This window comes from Centroberyx gerrardi, chromosome 7 (assembly GCF_048128805.1).
Source record: "Centroberyx gerrardi isolate f3 chromosome 7, fCenGer3.hap1.cur.20231027, whole genome shotgun sequence".
Classification (NCBI taxonomy): Eukaryota; Metazoa; Chordata; class Actinopteri; order Beryciformes; family Berycidae; genus Centroberyx; species Centroberyx gerrardi.
The window spans coordinates 20329009-20348817 of NC_136003.1; the positions used below are offsets into that span (position 1 = coordinate 20329009).

At 44.5% G+C, this 19809-nt stretch overlaps 3 protein-coding genes across 4 annotated transcripts in view; all 3 read left to right on the forward strand.

Moving 5' to 3' along the window:
• Positions 1 to 603, forward strand: part of LOC139929826 (protein sidekick-2-like) — an 84442-nt gene extending 83839 nt beyond the window's left edge. The window contains exon 45 of the mRNA XM_071922873.2: positions 161 to 603. Within this exon, the coding sequence (XP_071778974.2) occupies positions 161 to 571 (411 nt within the window). The 3' untranslated portion in view covers positions 572 to 603. The remainder of the gene's footprint in view (positions 1 to 160) is intronic.
• LOC139929832 (peripheral myelin protein 22-like) overlaps positions 1 to 19809 on the forward strand; it is a 111016-nt gene that overhangs the window by 69036 nt on the left and 22171 nt on the right. The window lies entirely within an intron of this gene.
• Positions 8034 to 19298, forward strand: cdc42ep4a (CDC42 effector protein (Rho GTPase binding) 4a). Of its 2 annotated transcripts, none has more exons than XM_071922861.2 (2): positions 8034 to 8229; positions 17776 to 19298. In XM_071922861.2, exon 2 carries the CDS (start codon positions 17841 to 17843, stop codon positions 18924 to 18926), a length of 1086 nt encoding a protein of 361 aa, XP_071778962.1. In that variant the 5' UTR covers positions 8034 to 8229; positions 17776 to 17840; the 3' UTR covers positions 18927 to 19298. The 2 variants fall into 2 exon arrangements, with proteins under 2 accessions (XP_071778962.1, XP_071778963.1); XM_071922862.2 differs by lacking the exon at positions 8034 to 8229 and adding an exon at positions 16423 to 16529.

Below are 19809 nucleotides of genomic sequence, written 5' to 3' on the forward strand. Positions count from 1 at the left end.
TAAGCCTTTGGATCAAAATACTGAAAAACATAGTACATTCAATCTGGTGTGTCCAAACTTTTAACTTTGAACATCTGTTTAGGAATTTAATTTAAAGATTTTAGTTTTTCCGCTATCTGCTGTAGTTTTTTTCTAACATTATTTCCTGTTCAACTCGCAGGGCAGCGACAGCGAATATGAGATGGATCAGAGCCGCCAGAAGACCCACTCCTTCGTCAACCACTACATCAGCGACCCCACCTACTACAACTCCTGGCGGCGGCAGCAGAAGGGCGTCTCCCGTCCGCCGGCGTACGGCTACTCCCAGCCCGAACCCCTGGTGGAGCAGGAGTCCCGGCAGCACCCACCCCCCCTGCCCCCCCTGCCCCCTCTGCTGCCCCAGAGCGCCCCCTCCCCTCAGCCCCAGGGCCCGGGCCAGGGCACTCTATTCAGGCCCAAGGGAAGCCGGACTCCCACCCCGTCCCTGTTGTCTTCTGAACCCCCCAGCCAGCACAGCACCCTCTACCGGCCCCCCAGCAGCCTGGGCTGTGCCTCTCAGCCACCTACCGCGGGCTTCTCCTCTTTTGTTTGACACACAGCTCTCTTTCCAATAACAACAGGACCCTGAGGACAAGTCTTTAATTTTGTTGTTGTTGGTTTATTCGTATTTTTGCTTTTTTATTTTTTTGATTGGTTGTTTTTTTTCTGTCTTACTGACAGAGTTGTTGCTCAATATTAAGCATTGCAGGCATCTTGAATAGCGTTTTCTCCTCTGTGAAGAGCGCGTGTGTGTGTGCGTGTGCTCTGTGTGTGTGTGCGCGCATGTGTGTGTGTGTGTGTGTGTGTGTACGGTTGGTTAAACCATGTGATATGTATTTTCTGAAAAAGACAATCATTTGAAAGTTTCTTTGTGTTGCTTCAGTACACTTATTTTAAGGTACAACCATATATGTAAACAAGGGAGAATCTGAGATTCTGAAAAAAGAAAACCTTGTTTTAAAAACACTGTATTATTGTTCAAGATGAATGAGAGCTTTATGGCAAAAGGATTTACCTTGGAACTATAGACTATGGACCACTTGGCTTGCTGAGACTGGACAATGGAAGAACTGACTCTAATGGAATGATGAGACATTTGAACAAAGGATGAACCAATAGAGAGAAATTAACTCTGACCTGGAGAAAGGCACTAGTGGTCGCTGCGGCCCTCAGCTGCCTTTGACCTTCTCACGCTGCCTAATCATTGTTGGATACTGCATACGTGTTTACTATATGTACTTGATCCATATTGTTTATCAGATATTTGTATCAATCGGCTAAAAGCTCAACATTTTCCGAACACCACTAGTGACAATGTTATGAATCACATTAAAGCATTGTGGCACCTTTATAGTAGTCCGGGGGAATGTGTTGATTGTGTGCTGGTACTCATACCATTAGGCGTAAGAGTTCAGACAACTTTCTTTATGTGCATCCCTTTGCTTATATGTTATTTACAGTATTTGACTAAGGAACTAAAGCACAAAGGCTCTTGGTTCAAATGACACTGTACCCTCACAGCTGTACCAAACATTATGCTGTAAATGTCTGTCAAAAAAAGTCCAAGATTAACTCACTTTTTGATCAGGTGACAAAGACATGAACAGTTGTATATGGTAGAGGTGAACATTTGGTAAATGAACAACATAGGCCAACTACAGGTCTGCCACTGTAAGATTGTAAATGTTGATTTTTCATCAGTGACCAAAGTCATGACCAAACAGCGATAGCTCCCTCTCACTTCCCAGGTTCCACTAGCTAATGTGGCATGCTCAAGTTTTGGTTTCCGCAAACTTTACAGAATGTGTTTTGTTGTGGACAGAATTACAGGAAAGACAACATCAAATTGGAGCACTGATATTATGTATCTGAATATCTTGGTCTGCTTATGAAATTGAAGATGAGATCATGTTTATGTGCATTTATTTGGAAGCCTCTTTTCATGATGGGCCCCATGGGACACAGGATGCTTTGTATATATCACCCATATGAGTTGTGCGTGGAATGCATCACCAAGGACCCATGTGTGAGATTATATGTGTCAGACATGATATGCTACAGTACAATTGTTATGTTACAGTATAACATGGCATTGATATGATGACTGATTGAAAATGTGTGTTTCATGCTTACAGTGCACATACTATTCTGCTATTCAGATGTTTTCTACAACACTCTTGAATATGCTTTTACTTTACGAAAGTTAAATGGGACATTGCTATGCGGGAGTTGGACCTATAGTGGATAGAGTCAAACTGACAATCTTCAGGGTCCGGAATATCACCTGTCTTATTTCCAGTGTGGACATCACTGTATTACATCTTGAAGGAAACATTATGGACCTGATCATGGTAGTTCTCCACAATAAATTATTCTATTTTGTAATGGCTTTTCTTCATGCGTCAACATAAGAATATCTTGGAATATTAGGGGGAAATAGCCCATTCTGAAACATGACAATATGTTAAAGCCTTGAAACCATAGAAAAAAAGCTTTTAAAAGAACACAAAAACCTCATTGGATTTTATTTGGTCTTCTTTGCACGGTCTCAAAGACACAGTGATTGTAGCTGACACTTGATCCTACAGTGCAGAAATGACCTGATTCTCTCAGCCACAACAGAGACAGAACTGGGATGAATAAGGGTATGAGTTACAGGGAAGAATTTAAAGAAGAACCTGATCCAGTGCAAGCATGCTTAAAAGCTGGAGGAGGGTGGGGGAGTGTGCCTGGATAATCTCCTTATTCCAGGCCGGAAAACATTGATCTTAAGCAGAGGTGAAGGCAAAAGGGGGGAGGGGAGGGGGAGGGGGGGCATGGAGCAGACAGATCAAGTTGGCAGGTTTTTAGGAAAAGGAGAGAGTCAAGTCACGGGTACATATAGCTGCTTCCAGAACATCTTCTTTTGCCCTCCACCAAAAACTCTAACAGACAAAAGAAATTGGCAGTGCAAATCAAGATGGCAGATTGTTACATTGACGAAAGTTCTTTTGCAGAATTGACCTTGTGTGGAGGAGAATAATGGGTTATATCACTAATTCCATTATTTCTGAGTTACATTCAAATTTAGCAAAGTGGAGAGATTTGACTAAAAAGGTATTTTTTCTGTTTCTCTTCAGTTAGCTCAGTGTGAGGTGTGGAATTCCAGAAGGAAAACTTAAAACACAGTCACATCACAGTTCCCTCTGATGTATACTTCACACCGACGGGAAAGAATTCGAACATGAAATTCACTTGGCGTTCCTTCAGAAATAACTATGGCCCAATTATGTAATGTGCCACACTGCTTAGGCACTATATTTAAAGTAGTATTATTGCATAAAACAAAATTATGATAATGCTTTACACTCAAAACTGGCATACCTATCGCTCACCTTCTCTGTGTCAATTCACAGCACAGTGCAGAAAATCAGCAATCACTGTTCAGCCCACTAAGACACACATACACACACACACACACACACACACACACACACACACACACACACACACACACACACACTGATACAGACACAGCCACAAATCTGTTTAGTTCGGCATCTTCAATATTCTCACAGGGCTATCTTATAATAGATATGTTCTAATTTTGGCTGTGCTTGTTAGAATTCATTACAGAACATTTGCAGCATAGCTAACTCATCTTGACTGGTAATAGCAAAATGTGTCTTTTTAGGTCAAAATCATGATGCATGATACAGCAGGAATTTGGATGTTACAGCTCAAGGAAAACAGCATATTTGAAACAGTTGTGATAAACAAAAGATTTATGTCTACTGGATGTAGAAAGTAGAGGTCCTGGGGTTTATTAGGGAGTTTCCGTCTATATCACAGACACAGCAGCAACCCATGGCCTTCATCCTCAGCCATAACACACGTGGTAGGACCCTTCTTGTAGGAGATGGTGGGAAGGGATGTTAGCCAAGAAAGTGCCCATATGACAGGTGGTACTGATGTTCTTTTCCAACCAAAGAGTAGAGCTTGAGACTTCATTTACAGCAGTGGCAGGAAAACCCATCATCAGCTGTGGAAGCTGGCCAAAGCTCCATCAAGAGGGAGAGTGGTGGCAGAAACACAACAGTTGTAGTTCTGAAGTCATTTTCCAGGATTAAGGGAGGTCAGTGTATCCAACACAGGCTGATGATGGAGCAGATATTATATTTTAAATAAATGCAATTACTGAAAACACAGTATAACAATATTTAATGTGGCATTTTTATGGAGCCAACTCGCTAAGCTTAGTTTAATTCAGTCTCTTAGTACATATATCTATGTAATGGCAAGAAAGTGTTTTTTTTCTTCTTACCTCATTGTTGATGGCAGCTAATAGGTCCGAAGATGTCTCATTAGGCTTTATGAAGACCTGGAACTTGAGGAGAAGCTCCTCAGTCATTCTTGACAAGCTGACCATAGCATCAGCAATCAGACCATCAGTGAGCTTCTTTAAGACCACAGTGGCCATTGCAATGGCCATGCCAGACAGGTTGGACAGAATCCCTGAGAGGCTCTGGAGGCGAAGTCTGAAAATGAGCAGGGTTATGGGGGACCATCTCCACCACCACCTCTCAAGAACTTTATTATGAAGGTAATATGTTTTATGTAGAATGTGTTTAATTAATAACTTGGAGGGCTATGTGACTTACTGATCAAGGAGGTGTGAGTTGTTCCTCACATCAGGAGAGCCTCCTGCTCAATATTGCTGATATGGAGCTGAATCTTAAACTCCCAGGTCTGATACAAGACAAAGAAGACAGTGTTAGTTTAGCAGTTTGATCTATTTCTGATATATGTTTTTTACCTGATTAGCTGAGCTGTCTCTCCCTTAATGGCATTCCTGAACATCCTTCAAATATGGATCTGGATGATCTGGATGATCTGATCTGGATGGTTTTCATACATACTCACCTCTCCCTGAAGGTGTTGCTGTGAGCGAGCCACCAGCCAGCTGCTCGTATCCTTCTTGCCAATGTGAGCAGGGACCTTGCCTTGCATCTGTCGCACCAAGAAGACAAGACAAGACCATAGGGGAACTACAGTGTCTCTAGTGACTTTACCCATCACACACATCACACTTTATGGTACTTTTCCATAAGATGGATCCGAGTGTTGTTAAAATATTTAGGCTCTCTCAGCATGTCTGAATTTGCGAGCACAGTAGGCAATCACAGAACTCCTTTCAATTAGATTAAGCAAAATCAGATTTAGCAAACTACTAACAACTAACAGCTTGTGAGAATGGGTCAATTACACGATGTTAGGTAATGAGTTAGAAATGCAATACTTTTAATTGACATATGTTTATAGGCCCATAAATGACTCAGCCATCAACCACCTTGAGCCATCCCATTGTCAAAAACTTTATTTTGTAATTTTGCAAGACAGCAGTGTTGGCTCTGAACAGTTTTAATGAGATACTGCTGAACTGAAGGGCATTATCTTGTTTAATTAAACAGTATCATAGGAGAGGGAGTGCTATGGAACTCGGCCTGTGGCCTCAAGCCTACGACCACAAGACACTGGTGCCAATAATCACTATATAGCACAACCTCGGGTATATTATTTTTTTTATTCAACAGCATTTATACAATAGTATCAAGCATTACACACAGACACAAGCTTTGGTTGACAATTTTGTAATAATTTGATTTTGGTCCTCCAGCAAATCTTAGATCCCAGTTGCTAAGCAATAAACATCCTTGCGTGCTTCATTTCATTGAACGGAGTCAAGAAATTAAATTTAAATGAGGTGGAGTGATACCCTTTGCGGTCTAAGGTGCAAGTTCAATTATTGCGGTTATAAGCACTAATGGAATGCCTCTCACCCAGTCAGAACACATGGGTCGGAAACAAATGTTGCATAATAAGTAGATAGAACATTTACATTCCATTGCCATGGGAAACAGAATCTGATGATGACTCATGAGAGAGAAAAGCTTCAGAGTTCACCTCTTCATGGTGCAATCTAGACATATTGGGATCTTCCTCAAGGACACAAATGCAAACAGTAAAAAAATAATAAATTTAGTTACTACTATTATTTAATTAATTTAATTTCCTTTGTCAGATAATTTAATAATTATAATTAATGCTAATTTAGCTGAAATTATATATATCAAATTTCCACTTTGCCAATTTTTCTGTTTAAAAAAAGCAGGTTTATTTAGTAAAAGGTGTGACATGGGATTGCACTTGTGGTGGAATAATAGCAGAATGAGAAGTGATGACCTGCAGCTTATATTTTCACAGCATATCACATTGTTCATCATGGCCTTCAATTTGTTCTCTTGAGTGGAAAAACTCAATTTTTTATGTGAAACACTCCCCTCATTCAGTTGTATTGTTGCCTCTTTTGTTCATTTTAAGCAAAATGAATGCCAATGTTCACTGTGGATCCTCCCTAGAGATAAATTCTGTATCAAAGAGGGAGAGAGAGAGAGAGAGAGAGAGAGAGAGAGAGAATAGTGTGTGGTCTTTCAGGGACAGCCAGGCCCTGTAGAGAGTTGCTCAGCGGCTGCTAACAATGTGTCAGCCTTCTTAGTCAAAGTAATAGTTTAGGGGCAGCTGTGTCAAAAAGTAACTTTATATTTAATGCAGCTTGATCCTGAACAAAAGGGCACTGCAGCTGAGATTCTCATTAAAAACAACCCAGCTCTCCCATCAGCTGGTTGGACAGAACGTACTGGGAACAAAGCCAAAGGCAGGAAATAACTGTGGAATATGCGTGATGGACACTCAGTCCTAGATGTAACTTCCTTCAAGCTTTTCATTACATTGTAGAGAGGACATAAAGTTTTTCTCTGCTTAAGCTAGGAGGAAGAGAGATAGTCTATAGTTTACAGACATCTTTTTTTTTACTTATTTGTCATACCATTGGAATATGATATTTTTAATGCAAGATCAAAGTCATCCTTGTTATTCCAATTCAGATCACTGTGAGAGGTCTTACTTGCAAGACTGACATGAGTTAAATATGATTTAATTAGATACATCCTTATACAACAGCTCAACATTCTACAGAGGCAGAAGCAGAGGGCTGTAAAAAGACAAAAGCTTAAGTAGGTATTCTAGCCAGGTATTGGAGGAGTGTGACTTTTGCCCTCTGATAATGATCAACCATTCACACATTCCTTTCTCTTGAGCTCAGGGAGAGCATACGTGGCCTTGAGGTGTACCTTTGAGGCTGTTTCACACTCGTTTCCATTGTAAAGCTATAGCCTACTAATAAGTGGTCATCGGCTGAGGACAGCTGGCCAATCTGGAATACACAAGTGCAAGCAAATGGTTCAATAGGCTATCAATGAATCTTCAGTGGTGGGAGAATGTGGGAAATTCATGACAGGTTTTGTAAAGAAGAAGGCAGACTTCATATAAGGAGACTATAAGCCAATTTTAAAATTAACGTTTTCAGTTGTTATTTTTGAAAAGCAAATGCATGACCAAGGCTAACCAAAGCTGGTCCCATACTTTGAAGCTGCTTTGGGGAGTTTTATATATTTGTAGTGCGTAAAGGTCCACAGCAACTCTTTGTCATGTTCATACCTGGCTGCATGAGAAAGCCTCACAGCATGCTAACATTAGCTTGTTAGCTAGTATTTTGTCTTTTTGACATAACAACTAGGCCTATGTGACAGACTGTAATTCATGGCCTGTTAGCATTTTGTGACCCTGAATCAAGTCACATTTTGCTGTCCTGTAGTTGTGTGACAACAGAAACAGAAGGATATATCAGTGACAGCATTTGTATTATGTTTCATTGAAATTAAAACTAAGTGATGACAGGCTGAGTCAGAGCTGATGAAATGGGCTTTTCAACATTACTGGCACTGGGGAGAGAACCTGTTTCTGCCCTGACTTCCGGGTTGGAACTCGACTCTACTCTACTCTACTGTCTGCCTGGGCCCCATGCTGGCAGCCTGCGCCTTTAAGGGGCCGTGGAGGAGGGCGTGTTCAAAAGCACTATTGAAGCAGAGAGGCATTGAACTGACTTATTGCGCTTCTGAGCTGCAGCACCGCTACAGAGGATGCGGTGACAGTAATAGTAGCAGTTCTCTGAAAAAAAGAGACTTGTCTGTCTGTCTAACACAGTTTCCTGGACTTTGCGAGAGTTGATCGGACCATCCCGCCTCCGCTGCTGTTTGATGAACGCACCCCCATTGTGAACCTGCTGGGGGACCTAAGTGGAGCAGCATCCGGCTTTTATGAATGGGATGCACGGTAAGTGTACGCTTTATTGTTACTACCTGCACTTCACCTTCACAGTATAAAAATGCCGCCTTCCATTAGTTTATCCAACTCAAATAGGTACTTAGCAATCCTGCTTTAATCGGTGATTAAAGGCTTATGGTGAGCAAGGCAGCTGACGCTTTTGTGGTCAGCTACTTATTGTTCCCTGCCAGTGACCCACCCTGAATCAGCGCATTATTGTAATGCAGTCGCATCACTGATACAGGCAATCGCAAATCAAATGCTTTAACTGAACAATTAGAACGATTTTAATGCTTTCCTTCTATAAACAATTTCTTAATGGAGATCAAACGCTGTTGCGAGAATCGAGCTGTTTCTCTGCAGCCCATCAGAGCAACAATGTTGGCAGAGTAGCAGCAGCATGTTATAGCATCACAGTGAGTAGCTAGAAATGTCTTGAAGCTGAAATTGATGAATGCACTTTGGACCTATTCCAAAAGTAAAACACAAAATTCCACATAGGCTATAGAATATGTTGGAGAAATGTGTTTCAAAATTGGCCAAAATATATGTTAAAATATATGTTCAGTGCCCAAACTATATTTTGAATGTAATTTAGGCCTGCATGTACAAATACCCTACATGTCTGGCCATTTTTGCTCTATTTTGAAACGTATCTAGGCTGTAAACTTATTCTGAAGCATGGGTGAAATGTTTTTTGACAGTATGGGATCATATGGAGTCATTTAAGAACTTCCGCTCCAGACTTGATGTTGGCTATGGATTTTACAAGACGAGAGAGGACTGAAAGCTCACACATTACACACTTTGTACCTCAGCTCCTTGCTTGCCAGTCGGGGGTGAGCTGCTCTGTGTGCACGCCCGTCCCGTTTGTCCAGTTCATTACCCCCAGATCCCAGAGCTTGTTGACTTGGCCGCCCCATTCAATTTGCTTGGCATGGGATGGCATCTGATGAGCTCATTGACTGGGATAATAACATAATGGGCCTCAGGTCTGTAGGCCATCACTGCTGCACTGATAAGAACTCCAACTGTTGGAAGAGATGATAGTAGTGCTATCAGAGGTAAATTAGGCTTTGTATTCGCAGGTTCCAATGTGACATTTGACCTGTCTTATCCGAAACACACAGAGAGCTTTGTGAGATGTCAAACTGTTCTGCCTGGGTGCCTTGATGGATTTAGCTTGACAACACAGCAAACAAGCCAAAGCCTCACCTGCAAGGTTTAGGTGTCCTAAGCCTGGCCTGTTTATTTATTTATTTGTTGCCAGAAGTCTCTCTGAAAAGCAAATGAGGATTTGGGGAGGGGTGGGGTGGATTTTTAACCAGTCCACACAGGTTCTGTTCTCTCTACTTTCTCCTGTCTCTGAGATTACAAAGCATCTAATTGCCTGCGGGAGACATTTGTTGTGAGCCGGAAGGTGAAAGTTATCCTTCCCCCGTGTGGTGTTGGACGCTGTGCCAAGTACTCTGTTATTGGGCACTGCGTACGTAGTGTAGACAGCCGCTGCTGGCTCATGGCCCAGGCAGCACAACCTGCGCAGAGGTTGGTTTGGGGTTAGAAAGTGAGCGAGTTAATGCACTTGACTTTTATTTTGGGGATAGTCGTTGTCTCACTATCCCTCCGTGGTACTGCTGAACTGCCACTTTAGTGTATTATTTGTGGCTGGTGAGTGTATGGTCCTGCGTCCATGTTTGAACATGCCTGCAGTTTGTGTGCTCATTTGAGGCAATGTGTGTGTCCTGTCCGGCCCCCTCACATTCCAGGAAATTCCAATATAAACTGTTATTTTTTTTTCGTGGAATGCCTCTGAGGATGGTGACACTGAACTGTTGGATTATTACAGAGAACATGACAGGTCACTTGAAGAATGTGTAGCATAAGTAACATGTTGGGCTGTTGTGATTGTTTCAACATCTTTGCTTAGTTACTACCCACAAGCCTGTAAACGATACACATAAATCCCTGCTCGGTGGACAATTTTCTAGTTATACAAAACAGTACTTTCTCTTGGCATGCATTTTGCGGAACTAGCTGGCTAGTTTGCGCTGTGGCCGACCTTTGAAACACAGTTCATTAGTTCACCGCCACAACCTTTTTATATAACCTTGTTGTCCCAACATCGAATTCCAAGGGCGTCTCGTATGTCAGTGTGTGAATGCCGTGTTTGTTCCTGTGCCTTTTGTTTGCTGGCATTGTTTTCTAGTCTTACCCAACATGGAGCATTGTGACCCAGCATGCTGGGGTTGGTACCATAATAAGCTGGAGGAAATGTTTATTCAGCACTGCCATCCTGTTTTCCTGTCACTAGTTGTAAATATTCATGGAGCTGATATCAGCTTGGTACCAGACAAGGCCACGTAACCTCAAACTGCACAAGTGTTGCTCTAAAATCTGACTAAAAGCTTTGGATTCCTTGACAGTAAAGCTCATTTGTGAACCATCTGAGCCCTTCTGTTCTCTGTTGTATTTGCATTGTCTTAACCAGATAATTGGATGTTAAAGAAAACCCATGTACAGTACATTATCCACTTAAGAGTGAGACTGTAGATTGCCCCTCTACTGACGGTTTTACCACACAGTCAAAGGTTTCCTTGAAGTTTCCTAGAAAAAAAAAAAAACATTTGTTTTGAAGAAAGAGTCCTCAACTGTTTTGCTCCTCAGCTCGAATGATCATTGCTTCTTTGGCTTCCCTTCAGCTTGTGCATTTCACTGCTTTTCATCTGTTCTGGCCCTATAATTATAGCACTCTAAAGCAAGATTCTCTGGATCCCATAATTTCCCCACATTCTTTCCACTGAGGAGCACGAGGACAGGTTTCCACCAGAGCGTTTTAAAATGTAAACTCACTCCGCTGCTGCAGCTCAGCACTAGGAGACACCTGGCCAGACTGTGGCTGTCTCTCGTGGGCGGCGGTATGGACACCTGGGCTGGAGGCTGGAGCTTTCATCGGCTTTACAGTGACTCAGCTCCCTGTAGTGGAATATAGACAGATACCGGTTGTGTTTAAGTGCTAAAATGATTTTAGTCTCTAAAAATGGGAAGTTCCATATACTGATCCGTGGCATCTAGAGCTGCTTTTGAACGCACAACCCCAGCACTGGCCCACTGCTCTGTACATTATTAAAACTGTACCGCTGATGGAGATATGAGCTGTGTTTGTTTGGTTAGCCCATCAGTAATGCAGCATGATGGAGGAGGGCTGTGTTTGTATTGAGTGGTCAGGAAGGGCAGGCTGAGTAGATTTCCGGAGAGATGGGAGGGTTTGCTGGCTCATACTCTCTTTGTCCTCCCTGTGGATGCACTGCCCAACACACCGACACGCTCCTCTGTTACACACCCCTGTCATGTGTGTATACAGTAGCTACATGCACATGTAATTTATTGTGTTTTTTGTGAGCAGTAGGCTAATTGCCGTGTTGAGGTTGCTTGTGTCAGTCACTTATCTCAGGGGCGATTAGTCACATTCTTGCAGTTCTGTGTGCATACACGGCTCCAGAGCGCTCGCCCGGATGTCTTTGTGCAGATAGCGACCAATTAGTTCAGCCGGTGAACTGGAGCTTGCACTGGACCTTGCAGACCCCCCATCCCCCCCCCCCCCCCCCCCCCCCCCCCCCCCAACCATCTTTTTGGATTTAGATGCCATGCCCAGTACCCAGACTAGAGTGGCAGGGAAAGGGACACCATTCTGATGCAGAGCCATACTGGCTGGCATTTCAATAGCGTGTTTGTAACGTATTCTGATCAGACCTGATAGCACTGAGGAGGAATAGCAGGAATGGAGGATATTGTTTGTGTATAAAAGGCATTGTCGATCCACAAAAATGATGTTTATCGGTCTCACTTGACCGACAAAATACTCGTCATTCTTGAATGTGGGGAGAACAGCGCTCTTGTCTGCCATCCGCTGTTTGTGTTTCTAATGAAAGCTGACAGTTTCATCAAAGCAGAGAGAGAGAAAGAGATGTGGTGTCGTGTCTGGAGGCTGTGTTGGCTGTAAATGTAAAAGACACAGTCATCTCCTCTCTGGTATGAGAGGTCAGCTGCTGCACGTCTAGCTGACTTGCTTCGGGCCTTGTTCTCTGCCAGGCCCCTTCTCATTGGCTGTCGGCTGTCTTTTTGAAAGCTGGTGTCTTCACTCTGTCCTGCATCTGATCCATGGACTCCCTTGATTTATGCTCCCTTGAATTGTTCTGCTTCTTCTTCCTGGTTTTTCTGTATCTTGGCCGCGATCTGCTTGCTTATATCTGTATTTTAACAGCGTAGATGTGGCAGATGAGCTTGCTACTGGGGAGTTATACAGTAGTTGGCTTATTGATGGTTATGATAACGCTGGCTAAGCATTTGGTAGAAGCTTTTTGAAGTGTTGCTCCATGAGTGTGGCTACCATCCATACTGATTATGTGGAATTAACAGTGTATTGAGTTACATAATCATTTACCAGTCCTGGAAGTTATTTTTAAAGCTCACTGAATGAGGTCTTGTGAGTTTGTTCTCCCAGTCCAAGCTACTTACCTCCTAATATTCCACTGACTGATCTTAGAGATTTAGCATTCACCACCAGTATGAATGCCAATTCAAAAACTTTAGGCACTTTGATTAGCAGGAGAGCACTGAACACCTGCTGTGCTTTGATCCCGGCACAATTCTCTCACCTCTTGTCCTGGTGGGTGAGGTGTGACATGAGCACAGCTGATTACCTCACACTGACTTCCCAGGTACAAGCAGAGACAGCAAAAGCACTGTTATGTGGCTTTCGCAGTAGATGGTATACATGCACGCACGCACGCACACACACACACACACACACACAGTGACCATGGCTGGTGAGGTGTGAGCAGGGGCAGGTCAACAAGTGCAGTTTAGACACAGTCAGTTGCCATGCCCAGCCTTTCCCCATCATATTTATTTCATTTCACAGTTACAGATTTTGGATTTGCCATGCTCCTCAGACCACAGAGGATTTACACTTTGATCGAAATGAGCCTTTTGGCATTCCTGCTGTATTGGGACAGCATGGTGGAGAATGGCAGGGGAGACGGGTGGTGGAGGGGGGGGCACACAAGGTCATGAACTGGATCTGAATCTACAGCGACACAAGCACATGGCATGTTTCTTAGCCCGCTGAACTATGGAACGGTCCTAAGTGAGCCATTTTGGCAACATTAAATCCGGCTATTTTGTATGAATGAAGGCTATATTTGTAGGTGCTTATTAGATCAATGTGTGCTCTCATCGCTGTATTTATCTCAGAGGGCAGCGGTGGCTCACTGTCTGTGTTGTTCCCTGTCTTTGTGATTGAGAGATAATGTGATTTCCACTGTTTGTCCTTGGGCTGCTCCTTCCTAAATGAGATATTCAGCCCTGCTAAGTGAGTTGGGTGGCAGATAGCTATCTACTAGAGGCCATTTGTCTGCGTAATTACTGGAACATGTGTGTGACTGTCACTGAACAACAATGCATCTCTCTTGTCTTACATTCACAAACTAGTGGGGAGACGCAGTGCCCAGTAAAGAACGGGAGGTTTGCAAATGCTATGACTGTCAGTCTAGCTTTCTTTTGTTATGTAATGTTGCCACCACACACACAAATGAGCTCAAGTTCACTCGTCTTGTGCAAGGGATCGGAGACTGACAGCGAGATGCGAACAAGACAGAGGAAACCAGCCATTTTGGTCCCTGTTTTCCAGTCTCTTGGATGGTAGACTTGAGTGCATGTGGCCTCCCACCCCCCCTCCTGCCGTTCCACCCTCAGGTCATTCCGTGGCCCATCCAGGTCACTGACTCCAAATGGGGCAGTCGGAGGGCCTCTCACACTGCAGCAGCCGCCCTCTCTGGGCCAGTAGAATACACACTGCAGGAATTGATTACCAGGAAGTTGCATCAATACTCAATTAGGGAAATGGGCCATTTGTCATGTTTAAGAATGGTGCGTGTCTGCGAGGGTGAGTGATGTCTTGTGTATTAGCGTTGACTGGCCAAGTGTGAGAGTATTGAAAGGACGTGAAAAGTTATGTGGGTCTTAAACACACATTTTCTGAGGGGGTCATTATTTCTCTTTGATGTTGAACAGGGTTGTTTGTCATGCATATAAATTCCCAGGCGTCTGAAGGCGGGTGCGGTATTGCAGTGTGTTAGATGAGCTGTAAAACATAAATGCGTGCTGTTAATTATGAATGCATATGCGTTTTAACTCATTATTCCAGCTTCCAGCTCTCATAGCCACTGTTCATTCATTTTCCTCTGATATAATGTTTGTCTACAGGAGTTGCATAACGACTACAGATCTTCCTTTGAGTTGACGAATTCTTCCTAGTGAATCTATGGAGGTTACCGGCTCTGATTTAGTGCTCTGTTTTTTTTTTTCACCCACTTAATAGAAGTAAAAGAACCCATTCCTTCCTTCCTACAGTATTTCTGTGGATTTGCCTCGGAGGGTTTGGGTGTGTATTCTGCTCCCATAAAGTTTGGTCATAACCATATAGTATTTAAGCAGATTTAGAACCCTCCTCAGTCCCAGGCTGGGTTATATTGATAATGGAGTTATGTGATCTATAAACAGAGCTAACATTACATTCCCAGAGCATAAATACATTTGGGGAAACAGGCTGGAATGTTATTTCCCCAACCAGATGTCAAGCGACGAGAGTAGTGCAGCAGCGTTGGCGAAGGTTTGGAATGGTTCCTAGTGCATTCAAGTATATTGTGTGCGTGTGTGTGCGTGTGTGTACGCATGCACATACTGATGCTTTGCCTAGCAGTTGAGAAATACCACATCCACTCCCAAGGATGGTAAGTCATCTTCCAAAACCCTATATATCATTCAGAGGGCTCAAGGTCTGTAGGTCAGTGGAGTGTGTGTAGAATGTGTGTTAGTTTGTGAGGCTTGTAAACAGTCTCCAATTTCTCTGTCAAAACTGAACATTGCAGCTGTACCTCATCCGCCTGCCCTGTCCGTTTCTGTCCCATAGTCTCAGCAGTGTGCTGTGCTGCAGCCTGACCATGGGTGTTGTGAGAGTCTGTTTATAAAGTCAATCCCCCCGCTGTGACCTCGCGGTTCCCACGCTAACTGCTGCCTCTCTCAGGCCCTTTTCCACTTTTTCATTCACGTGTACACCCACACACGCATGTACACACACACACACACACACACACACACACAACGACACAGAGAGTTATAAATACAGCAGGGTTGCGAGTCAGGATTGATATAACCGTTAAAGGCCTGTGTTACTGCAGAGCTTCCTGGGTCTGGTTTAGATTCAGCTGAGAAGATGAAGAACAGAGCCGGGTCTGGCCTGTAACACATTTCTGCATCCACGTCCCTAAGTTGGGCACCATTAAGCTTTGTTGTCAGCTTGTTTCTGCTGCCTGGGGGGGGGTGCGATGGAGTAGTGGAAGGTGGGGTCTCACCATCTCTCCCCTTCTCATCTACTGGTTGTTTTTCCGTCTGTTTACGCCACCCAGAAGCAGTTAGTCACAGAAATGTGTTTTTTTTTTGTCCAGGTGTGAATTATTTCTGCCTCATTATTTCCAATGCGACCATATCAGCAGATCATGCAGCTTCAACAATAAACATGTTTCTGTGTGAAAATGTGACCTTGTTTGTGTGGTTTAGCCTGAACCCATTAGGGGCTCATGGAAACTATTCACATCATGTCCAAGCCTCAGTCAAATGTGCTCTTCCATGTATGTGCTTCTATTAATATGGATAGTGCAATTTCCCTGTCTCCATGTTTGGTAGATTTGTATATTATTATTAATTTCCTTTTGATAATTGAAAGATTTCAGTCACCCTACTTAAGTACACAAAACATGGATGCAGTGAATGATTGAAAATGGGGCAGATAGCAGATAAAAAAGAAAGGGTGTATTGTCTGAGCTCTGGGTTGATACAGAAGGAGGCCATGTGTTGCATGCTTGCATGAAGCCTGATGCCTTCTGCAGCCCCAAGGCAGGAAACGCTATTGACTGCTTGCTAGTGGGAGGGTGTTTCCACGGAAACCAAGGCAGGTAAGGGCATTAAGAGGAAGTGGAGTAGAGACTCAGCTGGCAAAGACGGGGGGTTGGAGACAGAAGAATGAGGTCAACTCGCTGAAAAGCCTGCCACATCAACCACAGCCAAAATTTGCCTAACAGCGCTCCTACCAAAAACTCAGACTTAATAAATATCTTATGAAGGCTTGCCTGGGGGCGATGCGAGGTAAAGGTTTGGTGGTTCAGCGTTTTGATGGCCTTCTGTGTTAGTGTGAGTAAACAAAGAAATAGAGGCAATATGTTCAAGCAAGAGAGAGGTGTAGAGCGTGCAAGGTAAGCATTTTCTTCAGCGCTTGTGCATGTGTAGCCAAGGAGATTTTCCACTTTAGAATTATATTTGCATGTGTTTTTGATATTTGTCTGTGGAAATTGCTTGCATTTCATTTTTCAGACCACCGTGCCAGTGCTCTTTTCGTGTGTGTTTTATATGTTGGGCTTTATCACTGACACACACCCTGCTCCTATCCTCTAGTGCAGCACCTGAGGTAGCAGCAGCATCTAGCTAGCAGCCTGGCATGAGGTCTGTACTGTCTGGGCCACACGGTTTAACAATGCAGTAATGTGCTTTCTATCAGCTGTTAGCCACAACTCATCTCTAAGTTTTAAAGACTGTCGTCTGAGGAGAAGATGATACTGGTTAGGGTATTGTTTTGAGTCATTTGTCGTCTCTCCAATCCCAATTCCATTTTAGATAAGACCTCAAAACAATGTGTCTGTGTCTGTTGCATAGTGTACCCGCTGGACAGGGTTATTTTTCTCTGATAGTTACGTAATTTACTTTTTTGTGACTGGAAGAAGATTGTCAAACTCTGGCCATATCCTATGCTGTGCAGTCAAAGTTTTGCACCAGAAAGCCACTGGCAGCACTCCGATTTCCTCTCCGTTTCATGTTGGTCTGCGGCTTGGTGTTTTGGCCTCAATTATAATGCAATTTAAAGCAGAACCCTGTGGTGCTCCCCATCTTTTTCCAATGCAGCTTAGAGCTCATGTCACATAGATGTCAGAGCCGTGCTGTTTACCATTATAGTGTTGCATAATTGAGGGTTTCAATGATCGCTCTTATAATTAGTGGAACATTTAAAATTCCTAGAAATATTTTTATTGACTTGATGGAAGTAAACAGCCAAATGTGAATATTCTCCAAACATAACATGGAAGCTGGGCAGTAGATGGAGGAGCTAGCTTAAGCTCAAGAATTCTGTGTTCCTCTGTGCTGCTGTATCTCGATAGTGATTCAAGCCTCTTTGTTGTGTATTTCACTCCAATGTATGTAAAGTCCTCGGGCTGGGAGACTGTACCGCCCCTCAGAGGCTTGTTTTTTACGATGTGCTAAAGTGAGAGGGTTCACTTTGAAGTTGTTATTGCTCATACATTAGCTTTTGACTGAAGTACCAGCTCCATTCTCTTTTTAAAGTTACGGGTGAAATAGTAAGGACTGTTGGATTTGATATAGCCATATACAAAGGCATAATTCTGTGTAATTTCTGTCATTTCATGTACTTTCCTTTCTTTTTTTCAGGTTCCCAGGCTGACTGAAATTGAGGAGCAGCAATATTCTTTCTAGAAAACGCATCATCAGCCACCATGCCAATCCTGAAACAGCTAGTGTCTGGCTCATCCCAGACCAAGCGTCGCTCACGCATGGACCTGACCCGGGAGATGATCAGCGCTCCACTGGGCGACTTCCGCCACACCATGCACGTCGGCCGCAGCGGCGATGCCTTCGGAGACACCTCCTTCCTCAGCACCCGTTCTGGGGAGCCTCCTCCTGAAACCACATCCTTCCCCCGCTCCCCGCGGCCGGGCCTCCTGTCTCGCACCTTCAGGAGCAGCAAGCGCTCCCAGTCGGTCACCAGGGTGGACCAGCACAGAGACAACATGCTGGCGACCCCCGGTGAGTCACCCACCTATGTCAAGAACGCCATGTCCCTGCCCTTCCTCAACGATGAGGACAGAGGGGACGGCATGGTGGCCAAGAGCCTGTCCTCCAGTCCTTTGAAGCAGCACGGGGAGCTGGACGGGAGGACTTCCAACGGCGCCGCTGCTGCAGCCGCTCACTTCCTGGAGCTGGATGAAAGGAGCTTCGGTGAGCTGACTGAGCTTCCGGAGACCTCCCATCACTATGGAGGCGGAATGAAGCACGCCGAGTCGGTTATGTCCTTCCACGTCGACCTGGGACCCTCCATGCTGGGCGAAATCCTGGGCGTGATGGAGAAGGAGGAGGATGACCTCGGCTACGAGGAGGGTAAGAGCAGCGAGGGCCGCGCCTCGCCGCCCCTCAGCACCCATGGGGAGGGAGAGGATAGTGTGGAGGGGGCGAAAGATGAGGATGAAGAGGAGCGGGAGGTGGCAGAGGAGGAAGAAGAAGAAGAAGAAGAAGAAGAAGCAGAACTGCAGCTAGCCTCCACGCATCTAGGCAGCTCTGTGCATCTGGAGCCGGAGCATGGAGGGCCCTACACCCCAGAATACACCCCCGAGACCCGGCCCAAACACCTGCAGCACCTGGACAGCTGCTCCATGTCCAGCTCCGGCTCTGCTGCCCTGGAGGAGAAACCAAACAGCCAGACCTACGCCGGAGATACAGACAGCGCCACGTTCAGCGCCCCCCCAGAGGAGGAGAGCAACTTCTCCTCTTTCATGGAGGACGAAGATGATGAGATTCGCGTATGAGAATCCAAAGCCTCCTAAAAAAAAAAAAAAAATAGGGCAGAGCTCTAGAATGGGTTTACGTGAAACTAGCAGCTCCTCTGACAATGTGGATTTACACTTGAACGGAAATAAGACATTGTTGCTGGGTGCTGCGGGAATGGAAGAGTGGAGGAGGAGGAGGAGGACTCTTGCTTTGTGGGTCTGCTCCTCCTGCAAGGAGAGAGACTGTGACTGCTCCTTCTGGAGGAGCACAGGCTGTCGCAGAGCCGCTCCCTCTCCCTCCACTTTGTGTTTGTCTGTCAATCTGTCGCTCCCTTTGAGCACTGAGGGAACCGGCATGGAAGAGCAGCCACTCGTCGAATATGGAACATTCCAGAAGTAAGCGGAGAGGGGGGGGAAAAGGAACTTTTGTCGGAAAGACACTTTCCATAACTAAAGCTCAGTTCACGCTTTCTCTCTCTCTCTCCCCTCGCTTGATGTGTCACAAGTGCTTAGCTTAACTTTTTTCATTCGATTTGCCTCTCCTCTTGTTGTGTTGCTTTCTCACTGGCTGCGGGACATCATGAGGCCTGGGCCGAACAGAGGGCCTCTGTCACCGCAGGAGCAGTGATGGGTATCTTGTCACAATAAAGGGGGCTGTGTATCTGTCACTAGACTCTGGGCTTTTGAGTGTGAAGGCCTGGCTTGAGCCTCCTTCATCTGAAAATATATCAGTAAAGTGCCATAGATGACTGTCGTGTAAATGCTTGTGACATTCTTTTTCTGCAGTTTCCTTCCTTACGTAACGTTTTGGGTGTTTGTGACACTGCACAAACACTGCAGCTTCCTGCTATAAAGTTGGACCACAGAGCCCAAGCCAAGACCTTTCCCTCTGTTTACTTCACTGTGAGCACCACTCAGCCTA

What these genes read in the sequence shown, in the direction of transcription:
- cdc42ep4a (XM_071922861.2), top strand. Translation starts at nt 17,841, where the DNA reads ATGCCAATCCTGAAACAGCTAGTGTCTGGCTCATCCCAGACCAAGCGT.